At 40.6% G+C, this 21,899-nt stretch overlaps 1 protein-coding gene across 1 annotated transcript in view; it reads left to right on the top strand.

The window, feature by feature from the left end:
- SLC9A2 (solute carrier family 9 member A2) overlaps positions 1–21,899 on the top strand; it is a 97,228-nt gene that overhangs the window by 62,733 nt on the left and 12,596 nt on the right. Inside the window, exons 6-8 of the mRNA XM_004764383.3 lie at positions 10,926–11,015; positions 11,775–11,845; positions 18,121–18,282. Coding sequence (XP_004764440.1) covers positions 10,926–11,015; positions 11,775–11,845; positions 18,121–18,282 — 323 coding nt within the window. The remainder of the gene's footprint in view (positions 1–10,925; positions 11,016–11,774; positions 11,846–18,120; positions 18,283–21,899) is intronic.

The raw sequence follows: 21,899 nt of genomic DNA, 5'->3' as shown, positions 1-21,899 counted from the left end.
CTGCTTCCTGGTGTCACCTGATTGGGCAAGGGCCCAAGAGAATCCAATCTAGTCACTTGGCTCACATGCAGGGATTCTTATTTAAGGAAACTCAGCTTAGTGATCTAAGCTTACTAGTGGAAACTAATGAACCGAGCTCGCTAATCCTTTTCATTTATGTCACTCCCTGACCTAGTAAATATACTCATTACATGCTACTTGTGTAATGACCTTCCAGCAGCAATTTGACATTAGTTGACAGCATAGTAGTGTGTCCCTTGAAATGGTGGGATGTGTGACTACATGCTTAGTATTGCGAGGCAGGAAGTGTGGTGGGAAAACGGGTTTGGGTCTTTGACTATCAGTCTCTTCAAGTGACTAAACCAGTCCTTAGGAGATTCTGTTTTGCAGATACCCATTTAGTAAATACGTATTAGGCTCCGGCTATGTGCTGGACAGTGCTCTAGGGGCTTGGGATCTGTGAGTGAACAAAAGGCAGAAATATCCCTGTGCTAGCGAACTTACATCCCAGAGGGGATGGCAGATACTGGACACTAGACATGCGGAGTGAGTAAATTATAGAGTATATAAGGTGAAAGGTGCTGTGTTTCAAGAAGCAGAGTAGTGAGTGGGGGGAGCTGCACTTCTAAATATAATTGTCATAGAAAGCAATGGAGAAAAAATGACATTTGAGTAAAAGCTTGTGGGGGATAGTGAAGGAGTTAGCTAAGCCGAAGAACATTACAGACTGATAGGACCAAAGGTATGTAGGCAATATGTTCCTGGCCAGTGTGGCTGGAGGGATGGGGATAAACACGGTGAGGGAGACTCTGGGGTCCTCAACAGGATAAGGCCACACGGGCCCATGTAGGGGCTGGCTGTTCAAGTGGAAGGGAAGCCATTGGGTTCTGTGTAGAAGCGTGATGTGTTTTGACCGACTTTGTAAAAGGATCACCTTGGACACTGAAGAACAGTCTGCTAAGAGGACAGGATAGACATGGAAAATGTAGTGCAGAGGCCAATGTAGCCACCAAGCAAAATGGGTCCTGAGAAGGACTGAGATTCTCAAATCTCAGGATCCCCAATGGGGTAGACGTGGGTGTGAGGGAAAGAGCCATCCCGGAGGACTCCAGAGCTTCTGGTCCAAGCTGCTGGGAGGACAGACTTCCTCTCACATGAGAAGGGAAGTGTGTGGATGGAGAGGATGGGACTTGGTTTACTAGCATAGCCGGTGAGGGGTGCCGATTTGACCTACAAGCAAAGGGATGAGCGGGAGGCAAGGTACTGGGTCTGAAGTTCAGGAGGAAGTCGAGAGCTGGTGTTTGAGGTGCTGAAACTGGACAGGATGGTCAAGGGAGTGAATATACATCCAAGAAGCCAGGACACAGGACCAGGAACTGGTATCTACGGCAGCCCAAACTTAAGACACGTGGGAGAAGAGGAAGGCAGCCAGGGAGCCTGAGGGCAAGTTTTGATGACAAAGGGGGAAAACTGGGAGGTACTTTTTATTTATTTATTTTTGTTTATTTTTAGGGGGTAATTTTTATTTACTTATTCTTTGTTTTAAAGATTTATTTATTTATTTGAGAGAGAGAGAGAGATGGGGACTGGAGGAGGGACAGAGAGGGTGGGAGAGGGGCAGACCCCTCACTGAGCGTAGAACCAGATGCAGGGATCCGTGATCCTGAGATCACAGCTTGAGCCAAACAAAACCAAGAGGCAGGTGATAACTGACTGTGCCATCCGGACACCCCTTTAGGAGGTACTTTAAGAAAAAAAAATTGTTTAATAGTTCATCACAGAATGTTTCTAGTTGCCTGACTCTGGTCTAAGCTCTTTTTATATTATCTCATTTAATCCTCATAACAACTCTATGGCACAGAACTCTAGGAGTCACTGTTATTATTCCCATATTACAGATGAGGACACTGAGGCCCTGAGCCTGCGCTTCAGTGCCTTTCTCAAGTCTACACAGATAGTAAAAAGTGAAACAGGAATGAGTTTGGTGTTAACTGTAAATAAATTGCATAGTAAGAGTTCAATATTGTAACTCACTGTGCTCCTTCTCCTTCTGCTGATCAGTTCCCCAAAAAGCAGTTCATCCTTCATCCATTGACACCTCCCAGGGCTGGGGACTGTGGGCTGTCCTGTGTGAGGAATCCAGGAGAAGAATGCCTTGGGAGCCCCTGTCCTAAGTCAAGAAGTGGCCACTTCTTTGTTGTCTTTGTCACCAGCACCTTCCTGCTGCTGGTACTCATCAGTGATGGCTATCTTGTGTCAGGCACTCAAACAAGACCTCTTCTGTATGTGTTATCTCATTTCATCCTCACCACACACCTTTGAGAATGAGCCCCGTGAGTCTGAAACAGAGAAAGGAGACAGACCCAAGGGTACATGTAAGTGAGTGACAGAAGCTGAACTTGATCCTAGGACTCTGACCCACAGACCAGCTGAGACTGACTGACCTCCGTTGGCTTCACTCAGAAGACATTGTTGACCAGGTCGTGGTTAGTAATAGCTTCAGTTAAAGTAAATACATGCTAGTTTTGGTTCAAATATCCCATGTACTTCTTATACTTTGGGAGATACCTGGGTGTAGAGGAGAAGTGAATGCCCTTTCCTTTATCTTTTTACTAGAGTGTTTATAGGATCCTTGTAAAAAGTCATCCAATTTGCTACTCCCACACTTTACCTGAGGCAAAATGGCACATTGAATTCATTTTGCCTCCAGCCTTTTAATCTCTCAGGAGCATCCTAGGGCATCAGGCTTGAGGGGAAAAGTCAGGTGGGGGTGAATGACTCAACCGCTTCTCCTAGGCCAGCTGCCCTGTCCTTCAGCACTCCCCACGAGCCCTGCCAAGGTTTAGTCAGTGCCCCGGACTCCTCCGTGCTCTCAGAACTGAAGGTGTCAAATACAAAAATAGAACTGTGTTGGTCTAGTGTAACTAGGAACTGGGTCATTTGGAGATGAATATATCAGCGGCCATTATCCACCCAAGTGTATCTGCGGGGCAGAAGTAACCCCCTCCCCCAACCTCATGGACACATGCATTTGTAAAACCCAGTAAAAATGACTAAATAGGAAGATGTAATTCAGGAGAGGACGTACAAAAGACAAGCTCAAATTTTCAGTCAGTATATTCAACAGACAGAAAATTACGTTTCTACAATCAGATGAAAACATAGCATAGGAAAAAGGAAAGTATTGCAGAAAGGTATACTATTACTCAATGAATGTGTGCATAGGTGATTAATACAGAGTCTCTTTATTATACTCCTATCTTGGCTTTTGGGAATTGTAAAGTGACCAAAAGATATAGGTGAAATTTGGATTCCTCATCTTCAAGCCTGCACACCCACTTGGAAAGAATAGCATGTATAGCAATATTTAACAGAATTTTTGATGTCACAAATGAAAAAAGACAGAAGCCGCAAACAGAATAGCTTAGACTTATTGGCTATATTTGGTATTATAAGCATATCATATTAACCCTTCAGAGATTTTGCGGGGGTCAGTATTCAGAGTGTGTAACCATACCCCCCAGGCGGTCTTCTCTTTCAATTAGGTTGAAGGGATAACCTGGCGAAGCTCTCTCTGATGCCTGTGGGGAAGAAGAATTTCTGCAGTTCCGTTCATACTATAATCTTCCTGTCATTGTTGTCTGTCCCACCCTTTTGTGGGCATAGATTGGAGACTAATCTGGCTCTTATGAGACTCTGGGTTATGAATACACACGTGCATACCCACACAAACACACACACACACACACACACACACACACACTCCCTTCAAAAAGGATATTTTTTTTTCCAGAATACATCAATAATTAAGGAACTCAGGGAAAGAAGCCTGAAAGAAAATACTTAATGGGTTATGAACAGAGTAGAAATAATTAATCATAATCTTTGCATAACATTTTGTCTTCTGATTAAGGGCTATGCATTCTTTTTCAAGTGACAGCTTTTACGTTGATGGATCTATCATTAAATGTCTAAATGTCTTTTCCCCTTATTTCAGTATTTCTTGTACAATGAACTCTCTTATCCCTAATACTTTTGAGTTAATACTATCTTCTAAAATAGCATTCTTGTGACATATGGTTTATCATTGCAAGCCTAGACTTATAATGAGAATTTTAACATTCCTTGAATCATGCTGATAATTAAGAAAGTAGCCTCTTGATGAAACATATTAACATGTTAGCAGACTACAGTCTTGCTTGTGGAATACTGAATGAGTAAATGATTCTGATTCCTTGGGCATGTGAATTCATTTTCTTTTAGATAAGTTTGGTAATGTTACATAAAACATAAGCTCTTATTTTAAAATTATATTCAAGGGATGCCTGGGTGGCTCAGTTGGTTAAGTGGCTGCCTTCGGCTCAGGTCATGATCTGAGCATCCTGGGATCGAGTCCCACATCAGGCTCCTTGCTCTGAGGGAGCCTGCTTCTCCCTCTGCCTCTGCCTGCCACTCTGCCTGCCTGTACTCTCCCTCTCTCTCTGACAAATAAATAAATAAAATCTTAAAAAAATAAAATAAAATTATATTCAAGATTGCAGGCAAGGTAGAGTACCATAGTAGAAAGCACAGACACTGGAGGAAAGCTGTCCTGGGCTGAGATTCTGGCTGATATTCTGATAGTTATTATCCCAGAACAGCCTCTGTGAGCTTCTGTGGATCCAGAAAATGGTACCTCCCTCCCAGGCAGTAGAGAGGAAATTGGTATGTAAACATAGTATTTGATGATTTAACCTGATGATTTGCTATGTTTTAATTATGACATTAAGTAAAATGGTAGTAGAAGAAAGAAAAACAATGCCCTTCACTGTACGTTTCTTTTCTTTGAAAAGAAAAATGATTGCAGAACAATCTAACAATCTGGTTATTATTTATTTATTATGGAGCAGACTCTCTGAATTCTGAAAATCCATTCAGTGGTTATCTAGAAGCCCATCAGGTAGCAAGGTTAATTGGAATTCATGACAGGACAATCTTTTTGTGCCTCTACTGCAGATCCATGTCATGTCTATTGTGAGTTATTGTCCAGAACTGGAAGCATCTGGGATTTTACCTTATTTGCAAGTTAACAAGTTTAACTTGGCTGTAGAATTTCCAAGGATGCTTGCAGAAGATACCTGACCCCTGCTTCATGGACAAAGGGCTTTATTACTCATGGCCAAAGTAGTAGCCAGAGCTTCCTGTTCACTTGTGTCAGCATTCCAAACACCCCAGGTTTCCCCATGGAGGACCCAGGATAGATGTCCCTGCATGCAATGGGTTGCATTCCAGGATACAGGCACTGAGCAGGAGGATCTCTCTCTCGTTGTCTTGAGGGTGGCATTGCCTCCTCTCTCGATGCTGCTTGTTGCAAATGCAGCCCTGGAAATGGCCTGGGTAAAGGTAGTTGAGGCCCTTGCATCATGGGCACCCCCTGGAAGAGTGTGTGGGACCCTCAGGACTCAGGGTAGATTGGCCTTTCCCAATAATCAAATTCCTCTGGGGGCATCTGGGTGGCTCAGTTGGTGAAAAATCCGACTCTTGATTTCAGCTCAGGTCATATCTCAAGGTCATGAGTTCGAGCCCTATGTGGGGCTCTGCGCTAGGTGTGGAGCCTGCTTAAGATTCCTCTCTCCCTCTCCTCTGCCCCTCCCCACCAATAAATAATAAAAATTGAAAAAAAATAACGTCTGCTGACTCAGCCTGTTGAACTGGGCGATGATGACAACTATTTTATAGACATTGTACTTTAGTTTGTTAAAGGAATGGTCATGTTTAAGATACATATACAGTGCAACAATGACACATTCCTATATTTAATTAACATATACCATTACTAAGCAAATGAATTAGCAAACATTCATTCTGGTCCTACAACAAAATGAGCAAGATGATTAAGATTTTTTTTTATAGAATTTATTTTTATTTTTATTTTTATTTTATTTATTTATTTGAGAGACAGAGATCACAAGTAGGCAGAGAGGCAGGCAGAGGGAGAGAGGAGGAAGCAGACTCCACGAGGAGAAGAGAGCCTGATGCGGGGCTCGAGCCCAGGACCCTGGGCTCATGACCTGAGCTGAAGGCAGCGGCTTAACCCACTGAGCCACCCAGGCGCCCCTGGATGATTAAGATTTTTTAAGATAAAAAATGTAGATGGATAATTTAGAATCTGAGAGAAAGCAATATTTTAGTTGCAAGGGTTTGCGACTGAGCAAGTAGGCAAAAGAAGGTGATATTTAATTTAGTATTAGGGGAGTATTGGGTTTGAAGGATGGGGATCAGGTGTTTGGTTCTGGTCACATATATCTTGGAAGGCCTATTGCCTATTAGACATCCACATGGAGTTATTGACTAGGCAATTGTATGTATGGGTCTAGAATTTATGGGAGAAACCAGAGTGGGAAGTAGAAATTTGAGCACAGGGAGAGTATAGAGGAGGCATGCTAATACCAAGACGTCTAAGAAGTGTTCAGGATCCAGCCAAGGAGAATGAAAAAGGTGAATAGTAAAATGGGAGAAACATCAAGAGGGGCTCATCCACACAAGTGAAGAAAGTATCGAGGAAGGAGAGGGTTCTAGCAACTGTGACAAATGTGGTGCGTAGTCAGGCTAGGCGGGAGCAGAGAGCAGGCTATTGGATGCAGCAAGTCCCTGATGAGTGGACCTACTCACAAGAGGGCTGGGTCAGGGGGCATGGGAACTCTAATCACCAGGATTCCAGGGAGAAGGATAGAGACTGGAGATGGGGAGAAGGATGCAAGTCTGCTGAGGCCTGGGAGCGGAAAGGAGTGATCGTGGGAGGGGAATGTGTGCCAGAGGAGGGTTTTTATTTGTTTTTCAAAGACGGGAGCCATAGCAGCGTGCCTGAATGCTGGTGGGACGGTAGAGAGAAACACTGATAGCACGGTGAAGAGAGAGACGTGATTTAGGGGAAGAGACGGACCTCTGACAGCCAGTTGCTGTGCAGTGTGGTTAAGTCTTGAAAAAAAGATACTCAGAGCCAGGAGGCTGTGGCATGAAGAGCGTGAGCACCCCCGAGAACACTTTTATGGTTCTTGACCACTTATCCATTCAGAGCTGCACATCGCATGGGCAGCCGGGCCCATGATCTCTGTGATCAAGTTTGTACCGGGAGCGAGGCCTTACAGAGGATATGGGATGACAGAGCAATAAGCATGACTTTTTGTTGTTGTTGTTAGCGAGTTTCTTTATATTTTCCTGGACATTGTCTACTTAATCAGCAGAGAAATGTAAGACAGCTCCTCCCATCTCTCCGTGTGTGTGCGTGCGTGCGTGCGTGTGTGTGTGTGTGTAAATTTTAATTAAAAACAAAAAACAAACAAACAAACAAAAACCCAAGAAATCATTTTCTTCCAAAAGCTCAAACCAAAAGAACGCTCCTGACTTTGTCAGACAGCAGTTGTTTTTTTGGTGCTTCATGTTCCTGGGAGCAAAAGCAGGCAGGGCAGGTGGAGACAGAGGTGGCAGAAGGTGGAAAAAACAGAGCTCGCCTGGCTGTCCTCCTGTCCATGCCTGCTGTTAAACCATTCCCTTCCTTAGGTCTGGCCCCGAGGTACTGTGCGCATCGTGCCAAAGCCAAAGTGAATGGGTGAACCTGTCGTTTGTCCTTTGCAAACATGGTTTTCGGTGGTTTGTTGGAAAACCGAGGCATTTCTTTATGGTTTTAACCTATGCAGATGGTAACAAGCTATTTTTCTAAGGCTTATCAGGTTGCTTTCCCACGTGACCTTAAACTGGAAATTTTGCAATGTGGTTAAAATAAGGTGCTTTCTCAAAGGTTAGCTGTTGTTTTTTGGTTTTGCTTGTGTTTTTCCTTTATTTCTCCCAACCCAAGACCCAGGGCTCCTAGAGGATAGCGTCCAGCTTGGGGAACTTAATATGACATTCACCACGTACTCTGTCTCCAAATAGATGGATTGAGGAAGGAAGGAAGAAGGGAGGGAGAGGAACCCATCAAATCATTCCTGCTGACATGACATGACAACTGCCAATACTTCAAAGAGCAAATAGGGGACTCTGAAGGCAGCTGTTTAAGTAGAGGTTGTTCAAAGACAGTGTCCATGACCCGTTGCACATAACCAATACATTTTATTAGTTATAAACTACACTATGTGGTATTTTTAGAAACAGGAGTCGCGCTAGGAACCAGGCCATGCTTGCTTCTGTAGCTGATCAGTTTTTATTTATGACAGCGCACTAGCTTCTAGATTATCTGTCCAGGGGAAGCACTCAACATCTGTACTACGGCATGTGTCCTGTCTTTATTTTAAGCCCTGTATTTACAACTGCTGGGCCCTCCGTGGAGCCTGATTCCTCCTCTGTCTCTCTCTGCCTGCCACTTGTGATTTCTCTCTCTCTGTCAAATAAATAAAACCTAAAAAAAAAAGAGAATAAAAATGTGACATGGGGCTCGATCCCAGGACCCTGGGATCATGACCTGAGCCGAAGGCAGAGGCTTTAACCCACTGAGCCACCCAGGCGCCCCCACATTTTTATTCTTACTAAAGGATATGGATAGGGGAAAAAAAACATGCAAAACAACAGTTAGTGTCCTTAGAACATTGCACTGATTTTGTTGCCTTTTTGTTTTTTTTTGTTTTTTTTTTTTTTTCCTGGAGCGCTTATTAAATCTGGGGCTTCATGGAATCTGGAGTTCAGTGGAATCACCCATCACCATAAACAATGTTTACACCCATTTTCATTTACATAAGTTAAAAATTACGGGATACATGTTAATTGGAAAACTGTTTATTACCTCCTGTGTGATTTCAAAGTGACAGACTAAAAGGCCAATAAGACATAAGGTGTGTCTTCTGCCAAATTTGGTCAAAATCAGTTCACACTCCAGAAAGTTGAAGTTAAGCTTAAAAAATTCCCAAAGCCGGATTGATGGAACAGTGAATGACCACCTTTAAAAAGTGAATGTGTGTTTCACAGTTTATATAATCAAAAGCATTTTCAAATAAAGGCATGCATAAAAGTGAGACGAAATCAAATGTGTGGCAGGGAACATATCTCAGTATACCCATCCCTTCCCCACTGCCCCCAATTCTCTTACCACCCCCACGCCATGTGCTCCCCACGCCAAGAAGGGCCGGCCATCTGCCTGCCATGCAGGAGTATCGGGATCTTCTTGGTCCCATGTTCTCACCCCCTCCTCCCTTGGCCTATTTTAGTGTTTGTGTCTCGTAATTTTAAGTATATTAGCTGATTGTTTGTTTTATATTTTTTTAAATTTTTTATTTTTTATAAACATATGATATATTTTTATCCCCAGGGGTACAGGTCTGTGATTGTTTGCTTTGATATCTAAGTTCTACTATAATTCTTCTTTTTCTAAATTTTTCTGACTAATATAGAGCTGACTTTTCTAGTTTTGTTAACAAAAATCCTTTTGGAATATGGTATTGAAATTGTATTGCATGTACTGAGATAAAATTGTCAACATAATATTGTTATGGAATCCCATTATAGTTCTTCTTGTGAAGGTTTTATGCATTTCATGATAGGATTATATATTATATATTGTGTGTTATGAGTGTTATATATATGTGTGTATTATTATATATTATATATACATGGATAGAGTGTATAAGTTTATTGTATATTATACATTGTATATCATATATATTATATATACATGGATTATATATTATACATACATGGATTATATATTATATATATACATGGATAGAGTATATAAGTACATATATTTAATGTGTGTATAGTATATATATTTTATATATTATTATATATTAGCACACCCTAATATATTTTCCCTCTCATGTAGGTGTTTGTTCTCTTTCTTTTTTAAAATTGAAATTTTTTTAAATTTTAAAATTTTTAAAAATTAAGTTAACATTAAGGTTTTTTTTTATTAAGTTGACATTATATCTAATCACTTTATTAAACTTTCTTGGTATTTTTAAATGAAAAAGGGATTATCTTAGATATTTTAGTACAAAAACTAAATCACTCATGAGCAACAAAAATCTCCTTATTTCAATTTAAGTATCTACACTTCTACCTCTCTGCCTCTTATTTAACTGACTGGGACATGCAGAACTGTGTCATATAGCAGATAAAGAGTATCCTTGTGTTATTTCCAGTTCTAATGGAAAGGCTTTTAATGTTTAATTATTAAGTCAGATGTTCACTGTAGATTTCTGGCAGATGTCTTTTTTATCATGTGAAGGAAATTTTTCTTCTTAGGTTACTAAATAGCTAAGGTTCTCCATTTTCCAAGTTGACAAATATGCCCCAAATCCTCTGTACCCTTTCTCACTGCTGGCTCTTTACTCGTGGTTGATCCCTGCTATGATATGCTTCCGCCATGTTCATTGTTCCCTCTCTATGAGAGGGAACTGGGCTGACTTCCTGTGTATCTCTCATTCTTCCTTTAGTGTACTCTGTAACTGTTTTTGGCTTATCCTTCTCCCTTTAAAACTACAAAGTCCTACCACTGAGGGCCTTAGTTATTTATCTTTGTATCCCAAATGCAAGACCCCAACACGTGTGCCACAAAAGTACCATGAAAATGGCTTTAATAAATTAATGAATGTAAGAATTATTGAAAAGTTTCCTGTGGATAATGAAAGTAGGTGATTCCTTTGTCTTGGATAATACTTTATTAATTCTTGGAATTTCTTTCTTTCTCTCTTTCTTGGAATTACTTAGAATTGGTTTGCAATTTCTTGAACACTATCCATTGTTTGGTTTCTAATAGCATGTGTTGGGACATGGCCCTCTGAAAATATGCCAGTTACTGGAGAGGAGGAAAAATGAATGAAATATTACATATACTGTATTAAATCTTGAGAGGAGGATATCTTTTGTTGGTTATCAAAGCTTGGAAGAATAAAAGTTATTCTTAAATTTTTCACTTAACTTTATAAGAAGATACACTTTTTTTCCTCCCTGTGCAGGGAATTACTATCCGACCACTGGTGGAATTTCTCGATGTTAAGAGGTCTAATAAGAAACAACAAGCTGTCAGTGAAGAAATCCATTGCAGGGTAAGTGTTAATGTAGTAATCATGATTTAAATGATAAAAGAAAAACTTGTTGTGTTCAGTCGACAGCTTGGCATTCTGGTGCTCATTTCTTGAAGGAGAGAGAAATGGCAGAGGGTAAAAGGGAGAGGGCCAAAGAGGGCATGAGTTGGGGGTGTGAGCACAGCCCCATAGTGACTTCTCCAGATTAACCTGCTAGACCTCGGGTGCCTGGGGGGCTCAGTGGGTTAAAGCCTCTGCCTTCGGCTCAGGTCATGATCCCAGGGTCCTGGGATTGAGCCACACATTGGGCTCTCTGCTCAGCAGGGAGCCTGCTTCTCCCTCTCTCTCTGCCTGCCTCTCTGCCTATTTGTAATCTCTGCCTGTCAAATAAAATCTTAAAAAAAAAAAAAAAAAAAAAACCTGCTAGACCTCCTGGGAATGGGAGAACAAGGAATCCCTCTGGTTACTTCCTTCAGTCTGAAAATGTTTCTATTTGAAAATTATCACCATATTTCATATTTTCCAAAATTATGAATAGACTATTATGATGAGAAAAATAACCTGAGAATTGCTTATTATTGATATAGTAAAATCAATGTATTTGGAGAGGAATCATTGTTTCATTGCTTCTTGTGAAAACAAAATGGAACAAACAAACAAAAACCCAACAATAGAAGAAAAGCAAAAATGGTTAGGGTCTTTGAAATTTAGGCATGATGTAAGTAGAATGTAAATTACTCATTTCAGGTAATAATCAGTAGCCTACTTTTTCTGTTTCAGTTTTTTGATCATGTGAAGACTGGAATTGAAGATGTTTGTGGACACTGGGGTCACAACTTCTGGAGAGACAAGTAAGAAGGTCTTATGCCATTATATTATGAAGGGGCTCTGGCTCACTCTGGAGGCAGGACTTACTGACCTGTGTTATTTTTCAGAGCTGCGAGTCTGTCCTGTGTTGTTCCATAGTATCCTTTGAGATAAAGTTCAGCAATCACAAAAACCCAGAGCAAAATAGAAGCTTATCTTGCTCTTCAGTAAAAAGCCAGACCTCTGTGGCAATGTAGTTGTAATAGGTGAGCTTTGCTCCACAGACTTGTCATGGTCCCAGGATGCTTCTGTCCTGGTGAATCTGCAAACAATTTCCATTTTCAAGGTTGCCTCTTGGACCAGAATGGCTGTTCCAGCATTAGCCATCATGCACACATTCCAGGCTGTGTGTAGGAAGAAAGATAATGAAGAGACAAAGAATATGTACTACTGGTTTCCTCCTAACTGGAGTTACCGGAAGCTTTCACACCATTCTTCCAGTTACACACATGGCCTGGCCTTCTGTGGCAGGCACTCAGTCATGCAGGCCTTTCTCACAACAAGGGAGACTGAGATATACAGCCTATTTGGTGAAAAACTGAGGGTTCCATTACTGTTTGTGGTCCTGCATATGTTGAGGGGCTTTGTCAAATGCAGAGCTTTGGAGCACCTGATGATATAATTAGACTAACATGTATTTTACAAACAAACTTTAAATACAGGTATTGTAACAAATAGAAGTGACAAATTTTTTTTTAGAAGTAAATATTTTTAAAGCTGCACTTCTATGAAAGATTATGTGTGCTTATATAAATGTGTCTGTCTATTTCTGTTTTTTTTTTTTCCCTTTAACTTTTAAAGGCTTTGTGATGTCTCCCTTCAAGGTTCTTTTTTTTTTTTTTTTTTAAGATTTTATTTCTTTGAGTGAGAACAAACGAGTCAGCATGGGGAGGGGCAGAGGGAGAGAGAAAGAATCTCAGGCAGACTCTGCACTGAGCACAGAGCTCCATGTGGAGCTCGATCCCAAGACCACAAGATCGTGACCTGAGCCAAAACCAAGAGTCAGATGCTTAACCCACTGCACCACCCAGGCGCCCCTCTTCAAGGATCCTGTAGTTGAAATGGACAAGGTACACTAGCCAGGCAGAATTTGGTACATGCTTTCGTATAAACTGAAAAACAGACTTCCAGGATTAATTCCAACAGCAGGGTTGGGGACCACGGAACCAGAGTTGGGAACTCAGGAACCAGCTCACCCGACCACCAGAAGCTGACCATGTCCCTCTCCTCCTGACTTCACATTCAGTGCCATCCACACAGGTAGCCTGAGTCAGCCCGGGGGTCCTATGCGGAGGAACTGACAAATACTATAAACCAGGGCCCATTTTTTCCCCCATAAAACGATTTGTGAACATTTATCCTCACATCACTGGTTAGGAAAGCTTTTTGAAGGAGACAGACAACAGCTTTAAACTATATTTTGGTAGTTTCTTTCTTTCCTTTGCTTTCCCAACTTGTAATAGAAGCCCTCCCCCACCCCCTGCTAATTTACATGAAGTTAACCAAGATGCCAATTTATGTAATTTAACATCAGGGAGTTTTTGAGTGCTTATTGTTTGTTCACATGTTCTGACAGGATACTGGATTATAGCAGAAGTATAAACCATGAACTCAGGACTTTAAAATTTTGCAATATAATAAAGGCAACAAAACAGTCACACAGCAAATGGGTGTGTGTGTGAGTGAGTGAGTGCTGTCATTAAGTAGTAAGATGAGTTACAGAGACTCTAAGTGCTAAAACACCCTTGACAAACCTGACCACACTGGTTGCTAGTGGAGAAAAGCCTCATAGACAGAGCCTTACTCTGTAAGCAAAGAAAAAATAGTTTATTTGTATGGAGAGTTAACTATGAGGGGGCACAAAGTACTAAAGCAAACTAAAATCTCCATTGTTAAAATATGGGGGGAAAATGACCATTTGTCTTGGGCAGGAGTCACATTTTTGTAAGCAGGGGGTAGGTGAGAGAACCCTACCCATCGGTGCTGTGACTTTCTACGCACTAACCTGCTTTATGTGCCTGGGACCTTCCTAACAAAGACGGATCCTTGTCTTTGCCAAGCCGGCAATTCAGACTTTTCTGCTTCTCTTCCTCTGTTTTGTTGTTGTTGTTGTTTTTCTCAGCCAGGTCTGTTTTCCACCTGCCTCCTCCCTTTGCACCCGACCACTTGATCACTTTTCTCACTCCTCCAGCATCCCATGTCTTTCCCTGGAGGGGCAGGAGAAAGTCATCACCCAGGACAGTTGGTTCTTTTCCAAAGGGGAAATTAGTGTAAGGATGTATACCACGCCTCTGCCTCCCAAATGGGGACAAAGACGTGAGCAGGAATCAGGTCAGCATCCCTGGGGCAGTGTTAGGAGGAAGTGGTGGACGCTGTGGTCATGGAGATTTGGTCTGGAACCTCAGGTAAAGGAATATCAGAGAAAGTCTGGCTGCATCCTTTCTTTCAGGCAGAGATACTCTGTCTCTGGTGTACATGAGTCTGTTCCAGGCCAACATCTACAGGCTGCCAGGCTAATTAGACTATAAATACTAAAGATGGCAGAGCCAACTCTGATTTCATGTCTGAAAGGTACTATAGCTCCGTGTCTCCAGTTTTCCACTGCAGTGTACGTCTTTCTTTCAATCCCTGTATATTTCCGTGCATGACAGTCTCCAGGTAAATTTCAGCATAATTCCCTGGATTTGTCAAGTGTACTGGATGTCACAGGTAGAGCAGGGAAGTGTGTGTAGGTATGGAGGAATTTGGTGCTGACGCAGATCATTCTCAAAATCAGCTCTGCTCAGATCCTATCTCTGGTATGTACCTAATTGTTGATGTTACTAAAGATCAGATATAAAGAAGTGGACTGTTTTAGGTATGTTGGGTATCTTTCCATTTCCTCTGGAATCCTTAAGGCTGTGGATTTCTAGTCATCTTGCCAAAGAATTTGTGAGGCAGCTGATCCTTTGAGAAAAGGCAAGTTTTAAACCTTTGAGGAGGGAAGTTTCTCAGACTTGGTACAAGGAGTCTAATGACGGCAAGAGAGCGCACCTAGGTGTAGGTTGGCAGAGAACTGAAAGGTGTGAAAATAAAACATAGAAAGCATACAGTTCCTATGTTAAATCAGATGCCTTTGCCCTTAATGCTTATTCTCCCTTTTGTTTCTCTCTAGTGAAAAGCTAAAATAATAATAAGAGTAACCAAAGTTTAAAAAGATGTGTTGTGGCCAGAAGTCCTAGCCCAATGAGCCTCACATGAAATTTAGAATAAACACAGAAAAAAAACTTGGTCCCTGTTACATGCAGTAGCCAGTGAAAAGGATGACCCCTTAATTATTTATTGCCCTCCAGTGTAGAACAAAGGGCCAGTACCAAGAATGTGGGTTCACATTGTTCCTATCGTAGTAGCACAGGTGTACCTATAAACCTCCTTGGGCTTATGGTAATCACTGTAATGCATTTCTTTCTTTCTCAACAAATATTCATTGCATGCAATTTTGCTTACCTATTGGCATAATAATGTTACATAACAAACCACCCTTTTACTCAGCTGCTCGAACAACAGTCATGTTATTAAAGCACATGAGTCATGAGTCTGGGAGTCCAGGCTCTGGGCTGTGCTGGGCTGCTGTGGACTGGGCTGGCTGGCTCATGCTTCAGGGGGTTGGTTGGTTTTGTCAGCTGATCCCAGCTGGCCTTCTCTGGTGTGACTGGAGGGATTGAACTCTACATCATGTGGCATTCACCTTTGTCCTGGGACTGAGTCACTCCAATCATATCCTTCTCATGGTAATTGTGGAAACCAAAGAGGTAATTCTTAGTACAAGCCCATTTTAAGCCGTTGACCCAGTTGTTATGTCTGCTACAGCCCACTGACCAGAGCAGGGAACATTATTAAGGCCAGTGACAGGAAACAAGATAGCACAGGTCACCTAGGCCATGGTGTAAGGACATGGCCAAGTAATAGGGCAGAGGGTGTGGATAGAGGGAGGAATTGAGACCAAATGATCCATTCCACCGTCTGTGCTTACAGCATGCCAGGCATTGGTGGTAAAGGACAAAAATGGAAAACAAAACAAAACAAATCTCTGCCCATATGTATCATTTTAGTGGTAGGGGACAGAAAGTAAGAGGAATTATATAGCCTATTTGAAAATGATAACTGCTATGGCAAAAAATATGTGTAGCAGGTAGAATAGGAAGTTTAGGGGGTGAGAGATGACATGTGGTTCTAATGGGTTGGAAGGGAAAAGCTTTTCTGATGACTCCTGAGGAAGGACTTAAAGGAGGGTCTGCAACTGAGCCATGCAGGTGTGTGGGGGAGTGTTCATGGTGGAAGGAATACTGGGTCTAAAGGCGCATGGGTGGGAGCAGAGCTGGCAAGTTTCCGGGACAGAAAGGACACCAGTGAGGCTGGACATGAGAACAGTGCTAGGAGATGCAGCTCCAAATTATGGAGGGCCCCCTAGGTCATTGTGCATTTAGTCAAGGGAGATCCAGAGTTTTACATGGTTTGACTTGTATTTTATCCAGATCACTCGGCTTCTGTGTCAAGGGTAGTCTGTAGGAATGCAGTGGTGGAAGCAGGGAGACCAGTTGGTGCCTATTGCAAGAATCTGCTTGAGAGATGATGATGTCTTGGACCAGGGTAGATCCAAGAGATAGGAGTGTAGAAGTGGTGAGGCCTGGTTGGGTTGGGTTTGTGTTTTGATGGTGGAACCAACAGAAATTGCCAACAGAGTGGATAATGGATTATGAGTTTGCTAGAGTTGCTATAACAAAGTAGCGCAGACTGTGTGGTTTAAACAACAGAAATTTATTTTCTCACAGTCCTGGGGACTAGAAGTCCAAGATCAAAGTGTCAGCAGATTTGGCTCTTTCTGGGGGCCACAAGGGGAAGCATCTGTACAGGCCTCTCTCTTTGGCTTGCAGCTGGCCTCCTTCCTGCCTCTTTACTGTCTGTGTCCAAATTTGCTTTAGTCACAGAGATGCCAGTCATATTGGATTGAGACCCGCCCTCATGATCTCATTTTAACTTAATTGACACGTAAAGACCCTGTCTCCAAATAACATTCTGAGGTCTTAGGGGTGAGCACTTCAATCTGTGAATTTTTAGGGGGGCACAATTCCTGCCTTAACATGGAATGTGAGAAAAGGAGAAGAATCAAAGTTGACATCAGGGGTTTTGGCCTGGTAGAGTGGTCATTAACTGAAATGGTGAAGACTGTAGGAGAAAGTGCGTTCAATCTGGGAACATCAAATTTGACAACTAGATATCTAAGTGGGGACTGGCTTAGGACTTGACTAGGCAGTTGAATAGCCCTTTCCAGGGCCTAGGGCGAGACTGGAGCAGGAGACACAAATGTGGGAGTGGTGGCATAGAAATGCCATTAAAATCAGGAGACTGGGCAAGATGGCCTCAGAGCAAGCGGAGGTAAAGAGGACCAAGAGGGAACCCTGGGTCCTACATCAAGAGGCCAGAAAGAAGATAAAGACCATGGTTGAGAAAGAGGTAGGAGGGGACCCAAGGGTGTGTTTTTTTTCTAGAAGACCATGTGTTAAGCGGGAGAAGTCAGGAAAGGTGACGGCTAATGATTGGCCATTGGATTTATATTCTGGGGTCACTGATGACCTCAATACGAGTAGCTTCAGCAGAGTTTTGGGGACAAAAGCAGTGAATGTTTTAAAGAAAAACAGAGAAAGAGGAATTGGAGGAAGTATTAACACTTTTTTTTTTTTAAGATTTTATTTATTTATTTGACAGATAGCGAAAGAGGGAACACAAGCAGGGGGTAGTGGGAGAGGGATAAAAAGGTTTCCTGCTGGGAAGAGAGCCCAATGTGGGGCTCAACTCCAGGACTCTAGGATCATGACCTGAGTCAAAGGCAGACGCTTAACAACTGAGCCACCCAGGCGCCCCAAATATTAATACTTTTGAGTATTGTCACTGAAAGGAAAAGCAGGAAAATTATAAATGTTAAAAATATACATATTTTAATCTATAACTAGTAGATATTAGATGTATGTATATCATGACTCTATACAAAAATGTACCAAAAGTAACATTTATATATAATTATATTTTATATGCACATATATCCAGGTATGCACATATAAAAATAAATATTAATCAGACAAACGAAACATGGCTACTCATTTTTTTCCCGAGTGTGGTAGAAATGATGGTAAAAACAGGCTTGTGTTGGGGTTTTTTTTGGGGGGGAGGGTTGGTCAATGTAGTACTAATTAATTGAAGCTTGGATTTTCTTTATTTCCAGGTTTAAGAAGTTCGATGACAAATACCTGCGGAAGCTTTTGATTCGCGAAAACCAACCCAAGTCAAGCATTGTGTCTTTATATAAAAAGCTTGAAATAAAACACGCCATCGAGATGGCAGAGACGGGGATGATAAGTACGGTTCCTTCTTTTGCATCTTTGAAGTAAGTACGGTCTTGCAAATAAAAGTACTACTAAGTGCGTCTTTATAGTTTTTTGAAAGCAGTCACGGTAACAAATTTCCTCTATGCCCTAGACCTCCCAGAAGGACGAGATTCTGGTTAAAAAGTGAAGCCTAGAAATGTACCTTCTGTTATGTTACATCAGGTCCCATCATGTTGTGTTATTTTACAATTGGCTGGCCAGAAAATACCTTGTCATGTTTAGAGCAATTATGCCTTTGTTATATTTTCTTGTGGTAATTCATTGCTTTGGCAAAGCGCCTCCTCAGCAAGAATTTTGAAATGGAATATCTTAAGGTGTATGATTGTAAGTATGCATGTAATTATATAGCTGTTTCCTCATAGATTATTTATTTAGTCATAGTTGAAGGCTTGCAAAGAACAGTCGTGATCACCTGGTACAGCGGTTCCCAACTGAGGCTGTACATTAAAAATATCTTAGGAGCATTTAAGTAATACAGATGTCCAGGCCCTGCCCACAGCAGTAAACCCCAAATCTCTGGGGGTAAGGCCCAGGTATGGGTATATTTTCTTTCTAAGTTCTTCAGCTTTTTCCAGTATGCAGTCAGGATTGGGAGTCATTGTTTTTTCTGTCTCCCTAGTTTTAAAAATGAGGAAATGAAGATTCAGGGTAGTAAAGTGACTTATCCAAAATTCTAGAGCAAATCCATAGCAGGACAGTAACTGCTCAGTTAACCATAGGTCATTTTGCCATGTAAACATCAATCCTTCCCTACCACAAAATGACAGAAATTACAGGTTCTGCTGATTTCTTCTTTCACCGATGAGCTTGAAGTACCTTTAAAATACATGTCACCTAATTAAAATACGATCTGTGGGAGAGCTGAAATGAGACATGAAATTCCAAATCACACCTAACCATATAAACTAGGCTTTTTACTAAGACTGTAAATCCCCTATTAAAAATATAGGAGTTTACACGATCCAGAAGAAAAAGAAACATGGTCAGGAGGGCTTGGAGGTACAGGCATTATACTGCCCAAAAACAGTAGTGGTGTGAGCAGAGTGACTGATTTATAGTCCCACCCTGCCATAATTCACCCTGTGACCTTAAGCTGGTTCATCTGTTTTCCTGAGATCGAGTTTCTTCCAAGTGGAAAATGGGACTAGACTTGATCTTTGTTTCCCTCTAACTTTACAAGTTAACGATCTTTCTTATGCACTATTCTGTTTGCAGTTGTAGCAAGGAATAATTCAATTATTCAGCTTCACAAAAGAGAGTCAATGTCTTTGTGATCACAGGAGAAAAAAAAATCTTAGTTTTACTTCCTATTTATACTTCATTTAGAAACTGGTAATAAGAAGAGCAAAGGTAAAGTTTATGGAAGTGAGTAGCAGAATTAATGGTCAGCTGCACAGTTAGATAAATGAATACCATATTGACCATTCCACATCTCCTGAAATGTTTTCTTTAAGGGAAATTAGAAGCAAAAAGAGAGGTAATAAAGAATTGTATTTCTGGCAGTAATGGACTAAGTGTTCTAGACAGACTATCCTAGGAAAACAACTAGGAAAAAAAGAACAAGATATATTTTATAGGGGCACCTAGGTGGCTCAGTGGATTAGACCTGCCTTCGGCTTGGGTCGTGGTCTCAGGGTCCTGGGATTGAGCCTCACATCGGGCTCTCTGCTCAGCGGGGAGCCTGCTTTCCTTTTCTCTCTCTGTCTGCCTCTCTGCCTACTTGTGATCTCTGTCTGTCAAATAAATAAATGAAATCTTTAAAAATATATATATATATTTTATAAATTTGCTTTAAAGCTGCAAAGTACCAGGATGATGAGGAATTTCTTGGCTTAGAGTCAACAGAAAAGGGAAGTCCAAGAAGATGGAACTGGCATTTGGTGCCCTTTTCCCCCTGGATCACAGAGAAATGATCTAGAGTCTAAAAGGCTAAAACAGAAGTTTTGACAGACTGATTGGTCTTTGAGAATAAAATTGGAATTTAGGACCTACCAAGAAAGAAGAGCTCTTGTGCTCAGCTGTAGGTTGTTACTTTAGGATTCTATACCTTAACCCTCAAAGGAAAGAAGTCTGACCTAGAATTATCTCAATCCATGATTGTTTAAATCATCTGAGATCGATATTACTTTTATCCCAGCTGACTGAGAGAAAAAAACTTAAATCTTCTCTGGAGGAAAATAAGATTATAAAGAGTCTTAAACTATCTCCATGATTTTTCATATATAATGTCTAGCAACCAATCAAAAACATATAAGTAGATAAGGAAATGCTATTGGAATCTTTGAGAAAAAGATCAACAAAAACAGTAGTAACAGACACACAAGTGGATTTCAGATAGTTGAGTTAGGGACTTTAAAATTAAAAGTATGTTTAAGGATGGAAAATGGCATCAACAATTTTGACATTGTCATGGAGATGATATAAATAAAAGACCTAAATGGAATATATGAGCTAAAAATTAACTAAATTTGGGATCTCATTTGATAGTGTAAAAGATTGACACAGCTGTAGAGAGAATTGATTGATTGGAAGATGGGACAGAAGGAATAATCAGAATGAAGCATATAGTGAAAAAGACAATATGGAAAATATGGGAAACAAAGTAAGAAATATATGGGATATTATGAAATGTTCTGGAAGGAAATGAGAGATAAATTAGTAGAAATAGTATTTTAAGAGATCATGATTGAACTTTTTCCCAAACAGATAAAAGACATGAACTATGACAAGCCCCAAGCAGATTAAGTAAGAAGAAAACCAAAACCAAAAGCTAGTAAAACTTCTACAAGTCAAATACACAAAAAGAAAATTTTAAACATAATCAGATGAAAAAAGAGACCTATTTTCTTCAAAAGAGAAAAAAAAGAAACATACATGACAACTTATTTTTCAACAAAAGCCATGGAAACCATTGGCATCCTCCAAATTCTGAAAGAAAGTGACTGATGACTTAGGGGTCCATATCCTGCTAAAATATTCTTTTAAAAAAAAGGTAGAATAAAAATATTTTTAGATAGATAAAAAGCCATCATACTACATTGAATGATAAAATGTTTCAGACAGAAGGAAGAATCACCTAGAAGCTTTGAGATTAAGGAAGAGATTAAAATAATGGAAAATATAAATATTTATAAAACCTAAATGAATAGTAATTGCATAAAATAATAATATATGTGGGGTTTTGAGTGTAAATAGAATTAAAATTAACAACAAAAATAGCTTATAAATTGGAGGGAGGTGACTGGTGTTGTTGTATTCTAATGTTGTAATCCCACATAACCCCTGAAAAAACAGTAAAAGAATGTAACAAGCTAACAGACCAGGGAAATAAAACATCCAAATAAAATAAAATTTAAAAAGGCAACAGAATAGAACCCATAAGAAAAAGCAAGTATAGAATAGAACAAATGGAATGCAAATAGTAAGATGATAGCTTTAAACGCAAAGGTAATTACATTAAATATAAATTTATCCCATTTAAAAAGATGGGTGATCAGAATGGATGAAAATATACAACTCACTAGATGCTGCTTATAAGAGCTAGTGCTTTTATCTCAGGGTACAGAACGTTTACAGGTGAAAGGCTGATAAAAAGGTATCTTGTTGAAGCACTAAA

Source organism: Mustela putorius, unplaced genomic scaffold (assembly GCF_011764305.1).
Source record: "Mustela putorius furo isolate JIRA1106 unplaced genomic scaffold, ASM1176430v1.1 tig00000224_pilon_pilon_pilon, whole genome shotgun sequence".
In the NCBI taxonomy this organism is placed as follows: domain Eukaryota; kingdom Metazoa; phylum Chordata; class Mammalia; order Carnivora; family Mustelidae; genus Mustela; species Mustela putorius.
The sequence above is the reverse complement of the archived record's forward strand: the minus strand, read 5'-3'. Positions and strand labels throughout refer to the sequence as shown.